Below are 20184 nucleotides of genomic sequence, written 5' to 3'. Positions count from 1 at the left end.
TGTTATTTCTGGTCTATTTCTGGAGTCTGACTGCTCCATTCAGCTCTATTTAAAGGGCCAACCCGCTAAAACAGGATTCACATTACGCTCTACCAGGGATGTTGGTCATTAAGTGACAAAACCTGGCAGTGTCCGATGAAACTGAAGCCCCATTGGGATGGGATTCATTTCTCCAAGTTCAGTAGGGTTATTGTAATTACGCAATTATTACACTTGAGCTATTGGTTAGTTTTTAAATCCCGTCCAGACTGAAGGCAGCAGTGCTACTTCTTGATCGCCAACCAATTTCTTTTGGAAAAGATAGACATTTGATTTGAATCCTTAATTTCAAACTCTCCCTCTCTCTCTCCTGCAGAGCCGAGCTTCTCGTTGACCCTTGACCCCGTCCTAAACCCCCAGATGACGGCTGAGCCCACGGAGCTGGCGTGCCATGTGACCAACATTACCCATCTTCCCCAGGGGGGGCGGCTGGGCGTGGCCTGGGAGCACACCTCACTACCCGGTACATTTGTTTAACAAATGTAGTATTATTATTATTATTGTTATTATCTTTATTATTATTATTGTTATCATGGGTTTCAGTTTTTGTGTCCCATGGTTTAGATGCTGTTTCAGATAAATTACTAAAATTATGAATCGATTATCAATCAAATTGATTAATTGTCTGTCAATTGACAAATCGATTAATCAATCGTTTCAGCACTAATCATGATAATAATACAAAAATACAGATATAGATAGGACGACCACTTCTCTAAAAGATAAAGAAATGTTTCAGGAAATTTGGAAATTCAAGTCTTATTGGAATCCATTGTAGATTGTAACTACTGTAAAGGGACATTTCGCCCTTTGCTGCATTCTGCAGTTCATTAGATATGTGGTTGTAATTTCTTGTCCTACATAGTACACTGTACAGAGTACACAAAACAACTCGCTGACTTGAAAAATACATTTTCCCAACAATATCCCTTGGTGGGCCTTAATTGAGGCCAAACTATTTTTCTTATTTTAGCCATTTTACTGAGCAGTGTTTTAACAATACAAAGAATCAGTGTCCTCTCGATAATATCCCTCAGAGAATGAATTCAAAGGCATTAATTCTTCTTAAATGTTTTTTTACTTAACTACTTACTTACCTTGTTACATATCTACTTACTTGCCTATTTACTTGCTTACTTACCTACTTACTTGCTTACTTACCTACTTACTTACTTGCCTACTTACTTGCTTACTTACTTGCCTACTTACTTGCTTACTTACTTACCTACTTACTTGCTTGCTTACTTACCTACTTACTTACCTTGTTACTTACCTACTTACTTGCTTACTTACTTACCTTGTTACTTACCTACTTACTTACCAACTTACTTACTTACTTACCTACTTGCTTACTTACCTACTTGCTGACTTACTTACTTACTTACCTACTTGCTTACTTACTTACTTACCTACTTGCTTACTTACCTACCTACTTCCTTCAACAGCTCATTCTTGTTGAATTAATTCTCTGTCATTTCACCTGCAGGTATAGGGGATGACCCCCAGACCTCGCATACCATTGGCTCACTGGACGGCCGTGGCAATCTATTGCCCGGGGCGATGTATTCTGATAGGCTGGAGAGCGGCGTGATGTCACTGAGCAGAGTCCAGCCCAACACCTTCAAACTGCGATTCCTCCGAACACAGGTAGCAAAACGGAAATAAAGTGTTGTACATAATAACTGAGGGAAAGAGGGTTTGTGTTTTGTATTACTATACATTGTATTGTATTACTTACTGTGGTTTAGTTTCATTATATTGGTCAGGGTTAGACCAATATATTTTGGGTTGCCAATATACGGGGCTGTTATTCACCATTTATGAAAAATGGGATATGGTCCAATCAGTGTTTTCCACCTCTGATATGTTGGATATAATGCAATTTGTTTGATTAGATATTTATTGTAGAATTGATCAATACTACACTGGCTGTCTATGAGAAGCCCTTAAATTGAACAGATTCTAATGGAACATTTTTGGTCACATTTAAACATATTGAATATCAGTGTCAGCCTTGAAAAAAACATATTGTTCGAGTCCAAACTGAAAATTGCAATCATGCCAACATATAGGAACATAATAATTCATTCGACTCCCTGTTTCTTTGTCTCTAGGAGGTGGACATGGGACTGTATGTATGCAGTGTATCCGCATGGAGTGTTAGCAGGCAGGGCGACATGGTGAAGACCGCCGAGTACCAGAGCTTGCCGCTAACTGTACGATGGGAGCCCAAACGTATGGATTTCCTCTCCTCCTTTAGTCTGCTTTCACTTATCTGTCCCGTCTGTGATCGCTTCAGTACTTGTCTTCTCTGTTTTTCTTCTGCTTGATGGATAAAATTTAGTGATTTATTATGTTGTGAATCCCGAAAAGAAAATCCATAGCATCACCAACAGCACAACATTGATATCTGTCTGTCTGCCTACTTTTTCTGCCTGTTGTAGAAAATTTTGTGACATCCAGTACTTTATATCTTCAAGGCAGTTTGGAAGAGTGGCTGGACTATTAATTTTATTTGGTTTTATAGGTAGATGATGAAAAGGGTTGGACAGCCCCGTCTTACCCCTCGTTTTTGAATGCAGAATTTGGTTTGTTGAATTGTTGAAACCATTTACCAAATTTTGTGTTTCACCCCATACACTGACATCGGAAGATTTGTAGAACACTCTCTCTCTTCCTCTCTCTGTCACTCTGTCACTTTTTCCTCTTGACTGTTGTTTGTCCCTACACTGCAGCCTAAAGCCAATTCTAATAATTTTTTCAGAATAAGAAAGCTTTCATATAATGCCATAACGTCATGAATAAGCCCTAATGTGTAGATGATTGACATCCCCAGACTTCACAGGGAAAGTCCTCAACATGACAACAGACCTCTTGTTGTCTCCCTCTCTCAACACACACATACACTCATTTCCTGTATCTCCATGTCTATCACACACTGAACTCGATGCCCTCAATTTAGCTAATTGAGCAATGATGACTGCATTGACCTTTTGCCCTGTGTGTGTGTGTGTGTGTGTGTGTGTGTGTGTGTGTGTGTGTGTGTGTGTGTGTGTGTGTGTGCGTGCGTGCGTGCGTGTGCCTGGTTTAAATCAGACTTATAAAAAAGACTTGTTGAAGGCCTGATCGCTTATCTCTTCCTGTTGTCCTATTGGCCTCTTTATGGGAATCCCCCTCGGACACACACACACACACACATGCTGAATGACTGGCTGACTGAATTTCTGCCTTTACTGACTCAGTGATTCTCTATTTGGTGTTTTTCCACTTCAGTTGATTGATTGACTGGTGTAATTTCCAGGTCCTTCTCTAAGCGTTGTGGCCAAACGCATCCGTGAAGCCTCGGTGGGCGGGGCTACCTTCGAGATGAGCTGCACCGTGGCCAATGAGAACCTCGGGGAGGCGGGCTACTCGGTCCTCATCCAATCACAGGACAGCCTCGAGGGCAATGTCAGAACCATCATGACTCTCAGCCCAGACAACGTCCTGCAACATGGGGGAGCTACAGACCCCAGCAGGAGGTACACACACACACACTTATACGTACATATGCATGCACACATATGCACATACATATGCATACATACACGGATATGCATACATATTCATAGTATTCTCTTTATCACCACACAGTCTTCTTGGTAGGAAAATAACAGGTGATTGTAATAAATTAACAGGTGATTATAATCAAATGACATCGCCAGTGAGCTGCGTATATTGAAAAGCACTATATTGGTAGGAAATGCATGTGATATCATGGGAATAATATGAATACAAATACAAACTTGTTGGTTTGGAGATAAATATAACATAAACAGTATGAAGTAGCCGACATTAAAGGAATAGCGCACCCAAAAATGATCATCTACTCACCCTCATGTCCGTTGAGACACCGGTGAAGTTTGTATGTCCACAAAACAGAAAGTTAGCTACTGCAGCTCCACAGTAGCCTTTTCCAAAACAACTGAAGTGAATGGGAGCTGATTCTTTAGAGTTCCAAAAAGGGCAGAAATGACCAAAAAATGTCTCCAAACAACACAGTGCAAGTGTTCTGAAGCCAAACAATTGCACTGTGGTTCCAGAAGTCCAATATTTACCTCATTATCTCCCAGATTTTCCCGACTCAGCGATCTGGTGGAAGAGTCTTGCTGCCTTGATGTCAGCTCGTACTTCCGAGTTTTGCAGTCGTAAAAACAACTTGTCGTGAATTCAAGTGCTTTTTAGTCAGAAATAATAAAATGGACCCTGGAAAAAAAAAGTAGCTTTAATGGTGACTATTTTAGGAACCAAGTGGTAAGAAATGACCGTAAAATTGCTCTCAACAGCTCATGCAGCATAATCCATCCATCCAAGTGTTCTGAAGCCAAACATTTGCATCGTTACACCAATATTTAAACCAGTCTTCACTAAAACCATTGTTTTAGAAAGCGTCCACGCGGTCACACAGAGGTGCTGCATTTCCTAATATGATATTTCCACATGATATTTGACTGGCTGATTCAGAAATTTGACGGACACTGTTTTCTCTCTCCACAGAGACAGTCTGGTTCTGACCAAGTCCGGTCCGGCGGAGTTTCGGTTTCGCCTGGCGGGCGTCCAGCTGTCTGACCGAGGTTTCTACTGGTGCGACATCACCGCCTGGACCAAACAGCAGCCGGGCCAAACCTGGACCAGAGCCACCAGCGCCGAATCCAACAAAGTCAAGATCGAGTTCCAAGAGAACGGTGAGTGGGTTTGTGTGCGTTTTGTGTCTGTCCGTCCACCAATATAACTTTATATACATCTAACGCTGCATTCAGACCCAACTGCTACATTCCTACTCTGGCCCTGATGTAGAATTCCATGACTTTTCCATGACATTCCAGAACTAAGTTGTCGTGCTTCCATGACCTAAAATTTTTCCTCCTTCCTGGTTTGTTCATGTTGTTTTTCAGTCTGGTTTCCACCGTTTCCTGACAAGTGACCCATTTGTACCAAATTTGTCACCAAATTCCATGATATTCCAGAAACTCTGGAATTAGTTGGCGTGAATGCATGGAAAGTCAATGGAAGTAGGCGAACGGAGCGAGATGGACGCAACTTTACTGTAGGTGGCACAAATTGAGACGAAGAGGCGTTCGCTTGAGTACAAATTTCCCAACTTGAGGGAGAAACTCACCACATGCAGTAAAGTGAGACAGTTGCCTTCAAACAGGACTCTATCAAGACTCTATCAATAACACTGACCAATGACATCTGACCAAAAAGTTTATAAAAGCTGGTTTCCCCAAAGAAGGTATTGGTGGTGCTGCTGCCAAGCCTGGAGCAAAAGCAACATAGTCTCATGAAATGAGCATGAACTCTGAAATGACGATTACGTATTGTAGGCACAAATTATGTGAAAATTATGTTCCTCCACCATGGACAAATTATGCGTCAGCACCACGAATTGGACACGTCATTTTCACGTGTTCATCACATAAAACTAATGTTTACGTTTAGGTAAGCAAAACAACTCTGGTTAAGGTTAGGTTGGTTGTGTGTAGTTTAGGGTTCATTCTTTGGTCATGGTTAAAGAAGAAAAACGTTCTCTGAAAATGAAACTTCACAGATGGGGAATTGAACCCAGGTCGTCGGAGTTGAAGGTAAACACATCCACCAGTCCTCCCCACCCCCCCAATCTCCACACCCTTACTTTCCACCGCGCTGCTTCAATGTCAGACTACTTCCTGTTTCTAGTATTACCTTATCCACTCCATCCTTTCCTCGTGGAAAAATGTATGGCTCTCACTTTTCGGGCACAGAGTGCATTATTTGCATTTTAAGACATCGTGCTCATTTCCTGAAATTTCTGGAGTCCAGACTGCGTAAAATGATTAAAATGCAGCATGATAGGATAAAAAAATGATGAAAAAATTGGGCTATTTGGTGCAATTTTGAAAGTGCCAGACCACAGTTGTGAGATGCATCATTCCCCCAAGTTTCATGAAAATCTCAACAGATATTATAGAATTAAGCCAATTTTAGTCCCAGTAATCATTGAAAACCTCTGAGAAATCCTGGAGTAACTGTCTATTTATAAATGTATTTAAGTTTTTCTGTGTGTGTGTGAGTGCGAGGGAGCGTTTGGTGTGCGCTGTAAACATGCTGTACACATTTATAGGCACATTATATATACACATCCTCCACCCACACAGTGTTAATGATAACTCACATAAATAACATACATAAATATAGATACGCACACAAATACACACACACACATACATACACACACACACACACCTTAAGCCCTTTGACGCCCACCACAACCATCGGCCTACTTAACTTTCTTTGATCTGGCTGGGAAGTGGGAGACAGGAGGAGAAGGAAGAGAGGGAGGTGGTGGAGGAGGAGGGAGAGAGAACGGTGGTGGAGAGCAGATATAGTGGGAGGAGGAGGGAGAAAAAAAGGTGGAGGATGAAGAAAGGAAGGTGGTGGAGGAGGACGAAAGGGAGGTAGAGGTAGAAGAAAGGCAGGTGGTGAAGGAGGAAGAAAGAGAGGTGGAGGAGGGAGAAAGGGAGGTGGTGGAAGAGGAGGAGGAGGAAGAAAAGGAAGTGGAGGAGGAGGAAGAAAGAGGTGGAGGAGAAAGAAAGGGAGGAGGAGAAGGAGGAAGAAAGGGAGGTGGAAGAGGAAAGGAAGGTGGTGGAGGAGGGAGAAAGGGAGGTGGTGGAGGAGGAAGGAAGTGAAGCAGAGGAGGAAGAAAGGGAGGTGGTGGAGGAGGATGAAGAAAGGGAGGTGGTGGAGGAGGAAGAAAGGAAGGAGGTAGAGGAGGAGGAAGAAAGGGAAGTGGTGGATGAATAGGAGGAGGAAGAAAGGGAGAGGATAGACAAGAAGGTGGAGAGAGAGGAGGAGAAGGGAGAAAGAGGAGGGGGGTGGAGAATGAGAATAAGGGGAAGAAGAGGAGCAGAAAAAACAGGAATAGAGGAGGAAGAAGAATGGGAGGAGGAAGAAAGGGAGGTGATGGAGGAGAGAGGAGGAGGAGGGTTTGGGTGAAGGAGAATGGGAAGATGAGGAGAAGTAAGTGGAGGAGGAGAAAGAGAGGATGAGTTAGGAGGAAAGAGGAGGAAAAGTACCATGAGAGCGGAGGTGGTGGAATAAGGGGAGGAAGACGAGCAGGAGAAAGAGAGGAGGCAGAGAAAGTGGAAGAGGGGAGGAGGAGAAGAGGGAGAAAGGTATGAAGATGGAGGGAGCAAAGAGGAGGAGAGAAAATACGAGGAGAAAGCAAGGGAGGAGAAAAGAGGAGACGGAAGAATATCTCCATTGTTCTTTCTCTAGGGAGGTCGGAGGCCCCTGAGCATTGCTATCTCGCTCTCTCTCTCTTTCTCTCTCTCTCTCTCGCTCCTCCCTCTCTCTCTCTCTGGGACATCTTCAAAGTGAAGCCCTTTGGCCAATCAGCCAGCTGCAAAGATCTGCACCACTGCTTTCCTTTCTTTCTGTGTGTGTGTGTGTGTGTGTGTGTGTGTGTGTGCGCTTGTTCAACTCTGTGTGTGTTCAAGTGTCTGTATCCAAGTCGAACATTTTGAAGACTTGACCCCACACAGAGCAACCCCCCTTCTCTTGCCCACATATACACAAACACACACACACACACACACACACACACACACACACAAACGTTCAAGCTGAGCAACGTTCAAGAACCCCATATACTTGCCTTAGGGGGACGGAAGCTCTGTGCACTCAGTCACGTGTGTGTGTGTGTGTGTGTGTGTGTTAAGAGCACATCCATAACTGGCAAGTCTCAAAAGGTTCCAGCTATAACTTCAGTGTTTCAGATCTGCTGTGATTCTTCAGACTGTACAGGAATTGTCTATGAGGAACGCATATGGAAATGCAAAGTCCCACCAGCACTTTGATTATTTAATAATTCAGTGTTGAAGTGATTTTGTAGATGGATCCCAACATAAATATAGAGTGGCCAAGGAAAAATAGATCATATTTCCAGTAAGGTTAGACCATTATACTCTATAAGTTTGCTGGTATTGTCCTTTCATTCAGAATTTTATCTTAAATATCCAATAAGGGCATCCATACCTTAATGTGGTTCTTACCCTTTCCAGTGCGACTGCTGCATTTGGAACACTGATCACCTAAAGATTATGAATATGTTAAAATAAAGTAAAACTTAATAGAATTTAAAAGCAAATGTGTAGCTGCAAACATACGTTAAGTGTAGTGGCAACTCCTTAAATGGGGTTGCTGCTCGGACAACCGGTTATTCAACTATAGGCTGTTTGCTTTGATGGTTGATGATGATGCATTACACAGGGAAGGAGACAGTCCACTCTATCAGTTTTGAATGGGAAAATCCATAACACTAAAGATGACATGCAGTAAGCAAAACTGGCCAGTCATAAAGAAAATCCACCAATCAGGTTCACAAAGCCGCAGAACTGTTATTTACGGCAACTGATGCAAGTGGGGGGCAATAACTTTGCCAGTAATTTGAAATATTTTAATAACATGATATTCCCAGATGTTACTGTCAGCTCCCTACTGCATACATGACATGACTGTTAACAGTTGACACCATGGCAGTAAAGTGTATGGGACTGCTGTAAACCAGACTTGTCTTGACTTGGAATTTTACTGTTTCGTGAAGCAGTGGATGGCAACAAGGTACAAGCATCTGTAAGTCTGTGACAACAGTGTCCTTTGGAACAAATTCTAGCACTCATCAGTGTTCCTAAATATGAAATGCAAATGATAATACCCTTGTCAGAACCTAAGATACAGACAACTTCCCATTCAAAGAGATAGGATTCCTGTTAGTCACAAGCTTTCTGCCCAGGAGTTACCAAGATGGCGCCCGAGTGAACCCACTTCTCTTAAACGGACTTTGGCTTTATACTCTCTGGTTTTCTGGTTGAGAAGGGGGCTAAAGCCTAGATCAGTGGTTCCCAATGTGGGGTCCGGGGACCACCAGGGGTCCTTGAGGGGGTTTCAGGGGGTCCCCAGCAACCTGATGAATTGTTTGTTTCATTTACAAGAAGTTAACACAATTGGAGAATGTAGAAGAATGACTGTTTTGATCATAGTTTCACTGTTATTTCACCTACAATACAGATAGTCAGGGAATTCTGGACAAAATGTATATCCAACAACAAAAATATTCGCAAATTTGGGTCAGAGAGACAAAATCTCATCAAATGGGGGTCCGTGGCCCTGATGTGTACTAAATTAGGGTCCTTGATATGAAAAAGGTTGAGAACCACTGGCCTAGATGAACATAGGAGCTACCAGGCGATTCTTTTGCGTAGCGTTCAACCTAGTAACTGACATGTAGCATACCATTGCCTAGGGATAATACCTAGCAAATGCCATGCTAGGCTAACCAATGACCACTTGTACAAGTGTTTGAAGGTGAAAGAGGATTACACTAAACTGCATTTTGGCCAATGTTCAAAACATTGGCAGAAGGGACTTCTGGTGATGCAAGCGACCGAGTAGCCACGCTTCGCTGGAGCTCCGGCACACCCTACTATTTTATAACTGTATGTCATTATTTTTAACAACCTAGCTAAGGTATTACTGATTACTACCTCTGGGGAATGTCTTTGGAGCACTTTTGGGACAGTTCTACCGGTAAAATGCCTCCGAAACAAACTGCTGAAAAGTCTCACTCCTGCCAAGATGGCGGCAGCTCATGCGACACACCTGAACTAGACCCAGCAATCGCAAATGCTATGGAGGTGATGACGGCTAATATCAGTAGCGCGATTGATGATAAGCTGGAACACATGTTGCATAGTATCAACACTAATATATCTCAGCATCTTAAGGAAATCAATGACCGGGTCGGAGAGGCTGAGGAAAGGATATTGGCAGTGGAGAACACCACATTTGAGGCAGAAAAGCACATTGCTGTCCTAGCTAAGTCAGTTGACAGAGCGCTTGCAGGATTATGAAAATCGGGGTCGCCGAAAAAATCTGAGGATCCTGGGAATATGTGAAAAAGCAGAGGGCAGTGACGTGGTGAAGTTTATGGAGAAGTGGATCCCCCAGATTCTGGATATGGAAACAAAGGCTGACCGAGTCAAGCTGGAGCGAGCTCACCGTATACCTGGTCCTGCCACATTGCGGCTACCCCGGGTCATGATCATCAGATTCCACAACTTCTCCAACCGTCAGAAAGTCATGGATGCTGCCTGTCGCAAAAAAGAGGTTCTCTTCGAGGGATCCAAAATATTTTTCTTTCAGGACTTTGCAGCAGAGACACTCAAACGGAGACGGGAATTTGCGGATGTCAAGAGGAAACTGCAAAACATCCCCGGAGCCCGCTATGCTATGCTATACCCGGCTACACTCAGGATCACGGTGAACGACACCACCAAAACTTTCCGCGCTCCAGACGAAGTATCCGCATACATTGACTCTCTGGAACAGCCGTAGAAGTCCCCTAATGTGGTGAGTGTCATTATTGCTGGAGAACTGAACTGTATCGTATGTCTGGGGCGGTTCATATGCTGCCACTAACATTACTGCTTTGACTGTTCTCCTGATCGTTTTGTGAGAGAAAGGACATAATGTTATCTTGTCTTAAAACGGGCATCTCATTTGTTTTGTGTTTTCTTTTGGGTCCGTTAATATATTAATGGAGCCAGCCTACACTCGGGTCGTGGATCTAAGTGGTTATGTAGACACTGTAATGTTTATTCTGAGGCTCAACCACTTGTTTTATTTTAACCGGTAATAGCTTATCCATGGGAGTTGAGTCCTTTTTTATTTCTATTTTCATATTTATTTTTTTTATTTTTTTTTGAACCTACGAGTAGCATGGCTCTCTTTTCGAGAAGACGAGAAGGACTCTTTTAACTCTGTTACCTGTAATACTCGGATGTGACTGTGGGGGAGCTTTATCTTTGGTCTGCGGAGGAATAGTTTTGACCTGCACATATGGGCCTGTATAAATATTTCAGGGCTCTTCCTGTGTTAGATGGCTCGGGCATTGTTATAATCAATACTACAAATGTTTCAACTTCTTATGAGTTTAATGTCCACTCTCACCTTGCACTGTTCTTCACGAATATATCACGGTTGTTATGTCTTTATCTCAATATTTACTTTTACTTCTTTCTTGTTTCTTTGCATATATTCTCCTTGCCTCATCTACTTTGAGTTAAGGAGAATCATTTACCTGGAGGTTGCCATTACCATTATCGTTATGGTAATTATTTTTTTATGTTTGTTTATTTATGTATTTATTTTATCATCCTTTTCATATGGAAATGCCGGCTCTAAGCTACGATGCTTGCATCTTTGGTAGGGATGCACCGATCCGATACTGATATCGGATATCGGTCCGATACTGACTCAAATAGCTGGATCGGGTATCGGTGACAATGGGGCCGATCTATTCAATTCAATTCTGTTTATGTCTACGTGCGCATACTACGTCATGCGTCAGCAGCGCGCCAGTAGGCCGGTAGACCCGGCCATTTGCCTTCGGTCCGTCCGGTGGCTCCTCCAGTCCAGCAGCTCCGGAGGATCTCGCCTGCCGCGCGCAGCGTCTCGCGCACTGAATTCTCGCTCGTGGGGCGCGAGCCTCCTGCAGCTAGCATCCAGGCTAACAAGCCAACCTGGCGCCCAACCCTCATAACAGAGCCGGGGTCGGGGTGAGCTGACCGGGGGTCGGGGTGAGCTGACCGGGGGTCGGTGCTGATGCTCGGTAGTTAAAAACACACCTGCATGAATACTTTGTCTCGGTTATATGTTTAAACTCTGCCGGGTCACCACGCGGCCGAGCAGGCTGCCATTTAACCTGCGAGGTAAAGTAGTTTTCCACCAATTATACAATCGGCGCGTCCAGCCAGACTCCATTCATAAATCCAAGGTTTACGGGGACTCGGCTGTAGGTCAACGTTGTTTCCTGCCACAACACGATTTAAAGTGTTTTCCGTGTTCGTCAGGTACTGCTGCTCCATTCGGCCGACACATAGTCAGACTAACATACCTTGATTTTTTTTCTGAGGGCTGTTTCATAAAGCAAGATTACCAGTTAAGCCAGAGTTATTTCAGTAATTTAGGCTTATTCTGCATATTTTGAATGTTTTGTTTTTACCAAGTTACTTGTTTATACTACTTGTGTGAATTGTGATTTAATTTATCAAGTTTGTTTGCACTAGTTTGTGACTTAATTGTGATTTAATGTTTACATTTTGTTCTCATTTGATGCAGTTGTATTGTTTTATACTGGGATTTTAATTCCTGACTAATTTGTTGCTGCATTTAAAAGGTTTACACTTGAATTGTAATTCCTGTTAATTTTGATGATGTTTTACCAAGTTGCTGGAGCACGATTATTTATTATTTTAATAATAAATAACAATTGAGTACATTTATATCTATGTATTTATTTGTTACATTTTGTTTTACAAAGTTAGGAAAGCAATGTTAAAGTCAAGCCTGATGTTGCTTTACACATAAAAGAATGATCCCAGTCTCTTCCACACAGTGAGGCATAGCCTACAGTTTACTTTGGTAAGGTCGAGGGGCCTCCAACCTCAGAGATACTCTGGGGGTACTGGTTTATTCTTAAGTGTTTTGTTAGTTTTGATTTTACGTTTTCAGGACCTAGCAAAGATAGTTGTATATAGTTCGTACAGGGGTATGGCCATGGTTTCACTCTATATAGTAATTGCATTGGATGTCCAGAAACATTATTTATGGAGCAGCTTCTATCCCATTTGGGATAATGGATGAAGTGACAAATAAGAGAGACAGCAGCAACACAACCCACAGTACTAAGCATAATTTCAGCTTTACACATGGTAGGAGTTAACACTAAGTTCTGTTCTTGGAATGTGCGGGGAGTACACCACCCAGTAAAAAGGAAAAAAATACTAACACTTTTGAAAAAGGAAGGGGTTAAAATTGCACTTTTACAAGAAACTCACCTTAAATATATAGAACATATTAAACTCAAACGTGACTGGGTGGGACAGGTCTTCTTCTCATCCTTTACCTCCAATAGTAGAGGTGTGTGTATCTTAATCCACAAATCACTGCCATTCAAAGTGGAAAAATGTATTCGAGCTGAGGGAGGACGATATGTTATAGTAAGAGGTCTGTTATTTGGTAAGCATATTTCTATAATGAATATATATTACCCCCCTAATCATCCAACAGAGTTAATTACTAAGGCTTTTGCAGAGTTTGCTGAGATAGAATGTGAACAGTCAATAATAGAAGGGGACTTCAATTGTCTATTGGACCCCCAAATGGATAAATCTCCAACAGAGAGACGACCTCCTACTAAAAGTGCCAGGGCAGTAATAGAGCTATGTGAGGAGATGGGATACCTTGATATATGGAGGATCACACATCCAGGAGAGAAGGGCTTTTCCTTCTTCTCAGGTGTACATAAGAGTAGCTCAAGAATAGATTATTTCTTTGTTCTCAAGTCTAAATTAAATCTGATAACCTCCTGTTCTATTGGAAATATCACAATTTCAGACCATAGCCCCATATTCCTTCAGCTCCTGCACGAGGGGAGCACTCCTCCTACCAAGACGTGGAGATTCAACTCTTCGTTGCTCAGTGACCCTAACTATCTCCTATTTTACCTCTGAATTCAAGGTATTTTACACAATTAACAATACACCTGACATCTCTCCTTCAACTCTTTGGGAAACAAGCAAGGCATATTCCAGAGGCTTAATAATATCGTATGTGAAACGTAAACGACGAAAAGCGCTTGAGTGTCAGAGGGAGTTGGAGATTCAATTATCAGAAGCGGAAAAGACTTATGTTAAAAACCCTTCTGAGACTAATTTGAAAACATTGTTGGCTATCAAGGCTTCACTGAACTCCTTACTCACTCATAAAGCTGAACAGTGCATCAGATTTGCTAAACAGAAGTTATATGAATTCGGCAACAAACCAAGCAAATACCTAGCTAGATTAGTAACTAAGAAATATGATTCCCAATGTATCTCAGCCATTAAGGATGCTGACGGTAAAAGGAAAACGGATGCAGAGAACATCATCAAGGTGTTTGAACAATATTATAGTCAGCTATATAAGAGCGAACAACCCATGTCTAGTCAGAGGTTCTCTGAGCTTTTTTTTCTAATCTGAGTCGACCTAAATTCACAGATCTACAGAGGGAAACATTTAATGAACCAATAACAGAGCAGGAAGTCAAGGGAGCTCTGAATTCACTGCAATCAGGCAAAGCCCCAGGCCCAGATGGGCTGCGCAGTGAATTCTATAAAGAATTTAAATCCTTACTAATACAACCCTTGCTTAATATGTTTCATGACTCGTTGAGGAGTGGCTTCCTCCCCAGATCACTAACAGAGGCCAATATCAGCCTTATTCTTAAAAAGGGGAAGGCTGATGATGAGTGTGCGTCTTACAGGCCTATAAGCCTGTTGAATACGGATCTTAAATTGCTTTCCAAGACCCTTGCTTTGCGTTTAGAAATAGTCCTGCCTTCCATTATAAATAATGATCAGACAGGATTTATTATTGGCCGAAATTCATGCAATAATATGAGGAGGCTTCTCAATGTGATTCAGCTTTCCCAATCTGGCAAAGTAAACTGTGTAGTTATTAGCCTGGACGCGGAGAAAGCTTTCGATCAGGTTGAGTGGCCCTATCTCTTTTCCACTCTGGAGATACTGGGCTTAGGGGAGGCATTCATTAGCTGGGTGAAGTTACTATATAATAACCCGTTATCTGCTGTCCTAACAAATGGCAATAGATCATCTTATTTCCGCCTGGGCCGGAGTACAAGACAAGGTTGCCCTCTGTCCCCACTATTATTTGCAATTGCTATCGAGCCTTTGGCGGAGGCTATTAGACACACCCCTTCTATTACAGGTATCTCATCTGGGAGTAAGATTCATAAAATTTTCTTGTATGCCGATGACGTGCTGTTGTTTCTTACTAATCCAGAGGTCTCAATCCCGGCAGTTCTAGATCTGATTAGTTGCTTCAGTCAATTTTCGGGCTACAAAATAATTTTTTCTAAGTCAGAAGCTCTTCCTTTGGGTGGTCTTCGTGATGTTCGCCCCCCCTTATCTTGCCCATTTAGGTGGGCACCGCAGGGCTTTACATATTTGGGGATAGTGATAACCCCATCGCTTCATCAATTATATAGAGCTAATTTTACACCCTTGCTGAAGCGTATACATGAGGATCTTGAAAGGTGGATTTCCTTACCGCTGTCTATGTTGGGAAGGATCTCATTACTTAAAATGAATATTCTGCCTAAACGTCTATATGTATTTCAGATGCTTCCAATCTTGTTTTCAAGAAAAGTGATTAAAGAAATAAATAGTTGGTTTAGTACTTTTGTCTCGAATGGAAAAAAACCTCGTATGAGTCTGGCTAGACTTATGAAGCCACAGGAAAAGGGTGGTCTATCAGTTCCTGATGTTAGGCTTTACCAATTGGCTTCACAACTAAGCTACATTGCTCACTGGATTAAAAATGACAGTGAATCTGTATGGCTTGACTTAGAATCTTCTCAGGTTAATCAGTCCTTAAGTGGTCTCTTGTTTACTTCAGAACAAAAGAAGATTAAAACTTTTATTGGGGACATTGTGATTAGAAACGTAACTATTAAAGCCTGGCGGGATATAAGAAGATTGGAAGGACTAGAGGGACAGCTGTCCTCCCTCTCGCCAGTATGGGGTAACATAGACTTCCCTCCTGGTACCACGGATAGGGGCTTTAAGCCGTGGGACAGTAAAGGGATTGTTACTATTGGGCATTTATATGAAAAGAAAATACTACTTTCATTTGATCAATTATGTAAGAAATATAACATACCACGAAATGAGTTTTTTAGATATCTCCAGATACAAAGTTTTTTAAATAGCCGAAAAGACACTGACCTTTGTCATCAACCTTCTCCATTGGAGAACATAGTTTCTGATGGAAGAAAGAAAGGTATTTTGGGGCTTGGGTATAGAGCACTTTCTAAATGTGATAAAGGCAAACCTGCGTTCACGCCCAAAGATTGGAATAATGACCTGAACATGGACATTGATGAAGCAACCCGGTTACAAATACGGGAATCGGCAAATAACATTTCAGTTTGTAATAGGACGAAGAAAACTCAATTTAGACTACTACACTGTCTGAAAAAAAAAAAAAAGTATACATTCCAAAAGACTTCTATGTATCCTTACTTTCTGTGCAAGAAAAAATATATTGCTGAAATGGATAGATGCAAACCTCCAACAATAGCTGGGTGGCACAAGGTTATTTTTGATATAATACCTATGGAATATTTGACATACAGATCGAAGTGTATGATTAAGGTATTCTATAAGATTTGGTCCCCGTTCTTAGACTATATTGGAACTAGACTGGCAGCCATTGTGTTGAAGGGTCTGGTGGATCACAGCTGGGAATCCACACGATGTATTAATGCATAACTGATTTGCTGTGGGATTGCATGGATCACAATATAGAAATGCTGAAGTGTTAGTGATGCTGTACTGTATAAGAATGCAAGACTTGGATGCTGTCTCCGATGGGGGTGATCCCCCCCCCCCCCCCCCCCCCCCCCCCTTTTTATTTATCTATATTATTTTAGTTTATAATATTTTTTCTGTTTTTGATGTGTGACATGGCCTCCCCCTTTTTTTTTAAATTTATTTATTTATTTTTTTTGTTTGTTACTGTTTAATTTGTTGGTTTATCTTTGTATCTGTTTGTACTGGTCTATGTATTTGTTTGTGTCTAAGTGTTTCTGATGTTGTACTGCATATAGGGAAGTGCAAAACTATGATTCTGTCTTTGATGGGGATGTGTTCTCCCCCTATGTTTCTTTAGTGTGTGACATAGCCTTCCCCTTTGATACTGCCTGGTATGTTGGCCTGTTTTGTACTTGTTTGTATATCAGAAAGTTCAATAAAGATATTGACCAAAAAAAAAGAACAAAGAAAAACTCTCATTAAATGGGATGCGGAAATTGAAGGAGGAGAAGTGAGGGAGAGTGAAACAAGAGTGGCTGTATAACATTCTTGGGAAAGTTCAAGTTTGTTTGTGCTCCAGAAAACTGTAGTTTTTTTAAGGATTCTTGTTATTTATTGAATCCATAACTCAGCTGGCTAAAGCTGTCAAAATGTTGATGTTTTGTAAAAAGAACAGAGATTTATGTTCAGAAAAATTTTTGCTGTGCCAATTTTTTACACATAAAAACATTTTGTAGTCGTATTCACCATCTGAAAGCTGAGTTGACACGAATGCAGCATTAGTAGTTTGCTGTGTGTGTGTGTATTTTTTTAATTTTCTGTTTTAAATGAATCCTTTTGATCTCAGTTGAATTTCTCTGATGTTTGCAGTCTGTTTCAAATGTTTTATGAATAAAGTTTGTTTGAACCGATTGATGTTGCAGGCCCCTCCTTCTCCATGGCCATCCAATCAGACACCAGCAGCGTGTATCCGTGGGAAACAGCCAAGTTGGAGTGTTTGCTCAGCGTCTCTGGATCCTCACCAAAGACAGGTACTACACACACACACACACACACACACACACACACACACACACACACACAAACACAAGCACATACAAACACAAGCACACATACATACACTTTCAAACTCGCTGTCAGTGACTTTTTTTCTCTTGCTATTTCTTTTACACACACACACACATGCGTATACACAAACACACACGCAGTTCCTCCTTATGTTATGTTGTTCACTGCAACCTGTCAACAGTACTGCTAATTAGGATGATCGACTTCTCCTTTTATAATTCAAATGGTATTACAGATGGAATAGACCCTCTCACTCACACACACAGACACGTACACACACACACACACACACACATAAATCCATTTCACTTTCCTTTCTGGATGGGTGTTTAGGGCTTGAAATACTGGTTGTTACTTGTTATACTGTAACTAAATGTAATCAAATTATAATTGCTCTTAATCAGATTATGCTAGCTAGTCTTTTAAGGTAAATATGAGAAAAAAATCATTTCATCCTATCAGAATGACATTTTCCATGTTGAATATGGACACAAATACAACCACTTTTTGTACTGTGACTTTATTTTATTATTAACATATTCAAATTAGCTAGTTTCCTAAAAAATTCGTAAATTTGCATTATCAGTTAAAACACTTCTTTTCTCAGTCGATAAAGTCCGAGTGCATTTTCTTGTTTAACTCTGATGAGTAACAACAGTATAATTTTTTTGCTATTAATGTTGCTTTTTTGGGGGGGGCTATTTTGTCATCTAAAATTGCCCATGAATTAGAAATGACAAAAGCTATCCAAAAACAAAAAAACAGCTATGTCATAATAGCAGGTCAAATATCCACAAGTTCAGTTGAAAAAAAAAAAATTGCATAGGGAATATGTCATTTTGATGCTTGGTGTACTTGATACAGCCAGTATAAAAACAGATAAACTGACCATTTCTAATTGTTTTTGATTATTGTTTAGATATACATACATACATACATACATACATACATACATACACATATATATATATATGTGTGTGTGTGTGTGTGTGTATATATATAGTTAAACCATTAAAATGTAAATATAATATATATATTGAAATATCTAATATTAAAATATTAGAATATCCCAAAATTGACTAATCCAGCCAAAATCACCATTTTTACATGTGGTCACAAATTTATTATTGAATAGTTTTTATTATGATCGGTTTTTTTTTATGTAACGTGATCCTCCTCCTCCACTTCTCCCTTCTTTTCTCATTCATCTGTTTCTCTTCCTCTCTCTCTCTCTCTCTCTCTCTCTCTCTCTCTCTCTCTCTCTCTCTCTCTCTCTCTCTCTCTCTCTCCATTCACTTCCTCCCTTGCTCTGTCCTCCCCTCCCTTCTCTGCCTCATCACCTCCATACTCTGTCTTGTTCACATTACATGACGCCATTCATCTCTCACCTCCTCCCTCTCCCTCTCTGTCTCTCGCTATCTGTCACTCTCTCTCTTCCTCTTTCCGGCTACCTCTCTCTACCTCTTTCTTTACCCTCCGCCATGTGTTTTTCATATTATATCTTCATATTGACCAGATAAGGCAGAGCCAAACACACTGCAGACCTTCTCACTCAGCATGTGTGTGTATGTGCTAGTGTGTCTTCAGATACGTGACATTCCTTTACTCCTATGTGTCCGCATGTTGGAGTGATTTCTGGGGCTGTGTGTGTTATGTGTGTGTGTGTTTGGTTGGTTGGAAGTACTTGTGCATTTAAGCACAAGCAGTGGAGAATACAATTTTTTTTACATTGTGTGTGAATGTATGAATTCCTTTGCACCAATGTCTGCACAGGAGTGTATGTATTCTCTCTCTCCCTCTCTCTATCTCTCTGTGTCAGTCTTTCTGTCTGTCTCTCTCTCTCTCTGTGTCTCCCTCTTCTCTCTCACTCTGTCTGTCTGCCTGTCTCTCTCTCTCTATCACACACACACACACACACACACACACACAGCGGTGGAATGTTTTGATTTGTGGCTCGGCGGCTGCAGAGCGTGCTCAGACAGACAGCTGCACTATGGGTAGAATTTCCCCTCCAGCAAAATAGCTGATTGGCTAGTTACCCATGGCCATGCTGACTATGGAAAGAGAGAGGGACAGGAAGGAAGGATAGTAAGAATGTGTTCAAGCTTCTATTAATTTATTATCATTATTGTTATTATGTCAGCTTGTGATGGGGTCACTGTTATTTTCACTGTTATCTCTCTACCTACAATACAGACAGTCATGGAATTCTGGACAAAATCATATCTAACAATAAAAATATTCTCAGATTTGGGTCCGAGAGACAAAACCTCATCAAATGGGGGTCCGTGGCCCTAATGTGGACTAAATTAGGAGTCCTTGATATGAAAAGGTTGAGAATCACTGCAGTAGAAGACTGTGGTTGTACTGGGTATCTCCCAGTAGCCAACAGACACGTCATTGTTAGAATGTGTATGACACACTGGCCACAGTATAATATAATAATAATAAATAACCAATTAGCAAACTGGTATTGAGTGACACATATCAGCGACGGTGTTTCACCAAAGGTGTGGTGCTTCGGTTGGTTTAGTTTGGACCGTGGCCAAACCTTCACTTCCTTAGGTGCTTAGGGTTACACACACACACACACACACACACAGGTGAAATAAAGAAAATACTT

General features: G+C 41.3%; 1 protein-coding gene across 1 annotated transcript in view; it reads left to right on the top strand.

Annotated features, from left to right (window-relative positions):
- Window positions 1-20184, top strand: part of ptgfrnb (prostaglandin F2 receptor inhibitor b) — an 88153-nt gene that overhangs the window by 40702 nt on the left and 27267 nt on the right. The window contains exons 6-11 of the mRNA XM_071913889.2: window positions 356-502; window positions 1526-1686; window positions 2154-2274; window positions 3341-3560; window positions 4576-4763; window positions 17417-17524. Coding sequence (XP_071769990.2) covers window positions 356-502; window positions 1526-1686; window positions 2154-2274; window positions 3341-3560; window positions 4576-4763; window positions 17417-17524 — 945 coding nt within the window. The remainder of the gene's footprint in view (window positions 1-355; window positions 503-1525; window positions 1687-2153; window positions 2275-3340; window positions 3561-4575; window positions 4764-17416; window positions 17525-20184) is intronic.

This window comes from Centroberyx gerrardi, chromosome 21, assembly GCF_048128805.1.
Source record: "Centroberyx gerrardi isolate f3 chromosome 21, fCenGer3.hap1.cur.20231027, whole genome shotgun sequence".
Lineage (NCBI taxonomy): Eukaryota > Metazoa > Chordata > Actinopteri > Beryciformes > Berycidae > Centroberyx > Centroberyx gerrardi.
This window is presented reverse-complemented; position numbering and strand designations above follow the sequence as displayed.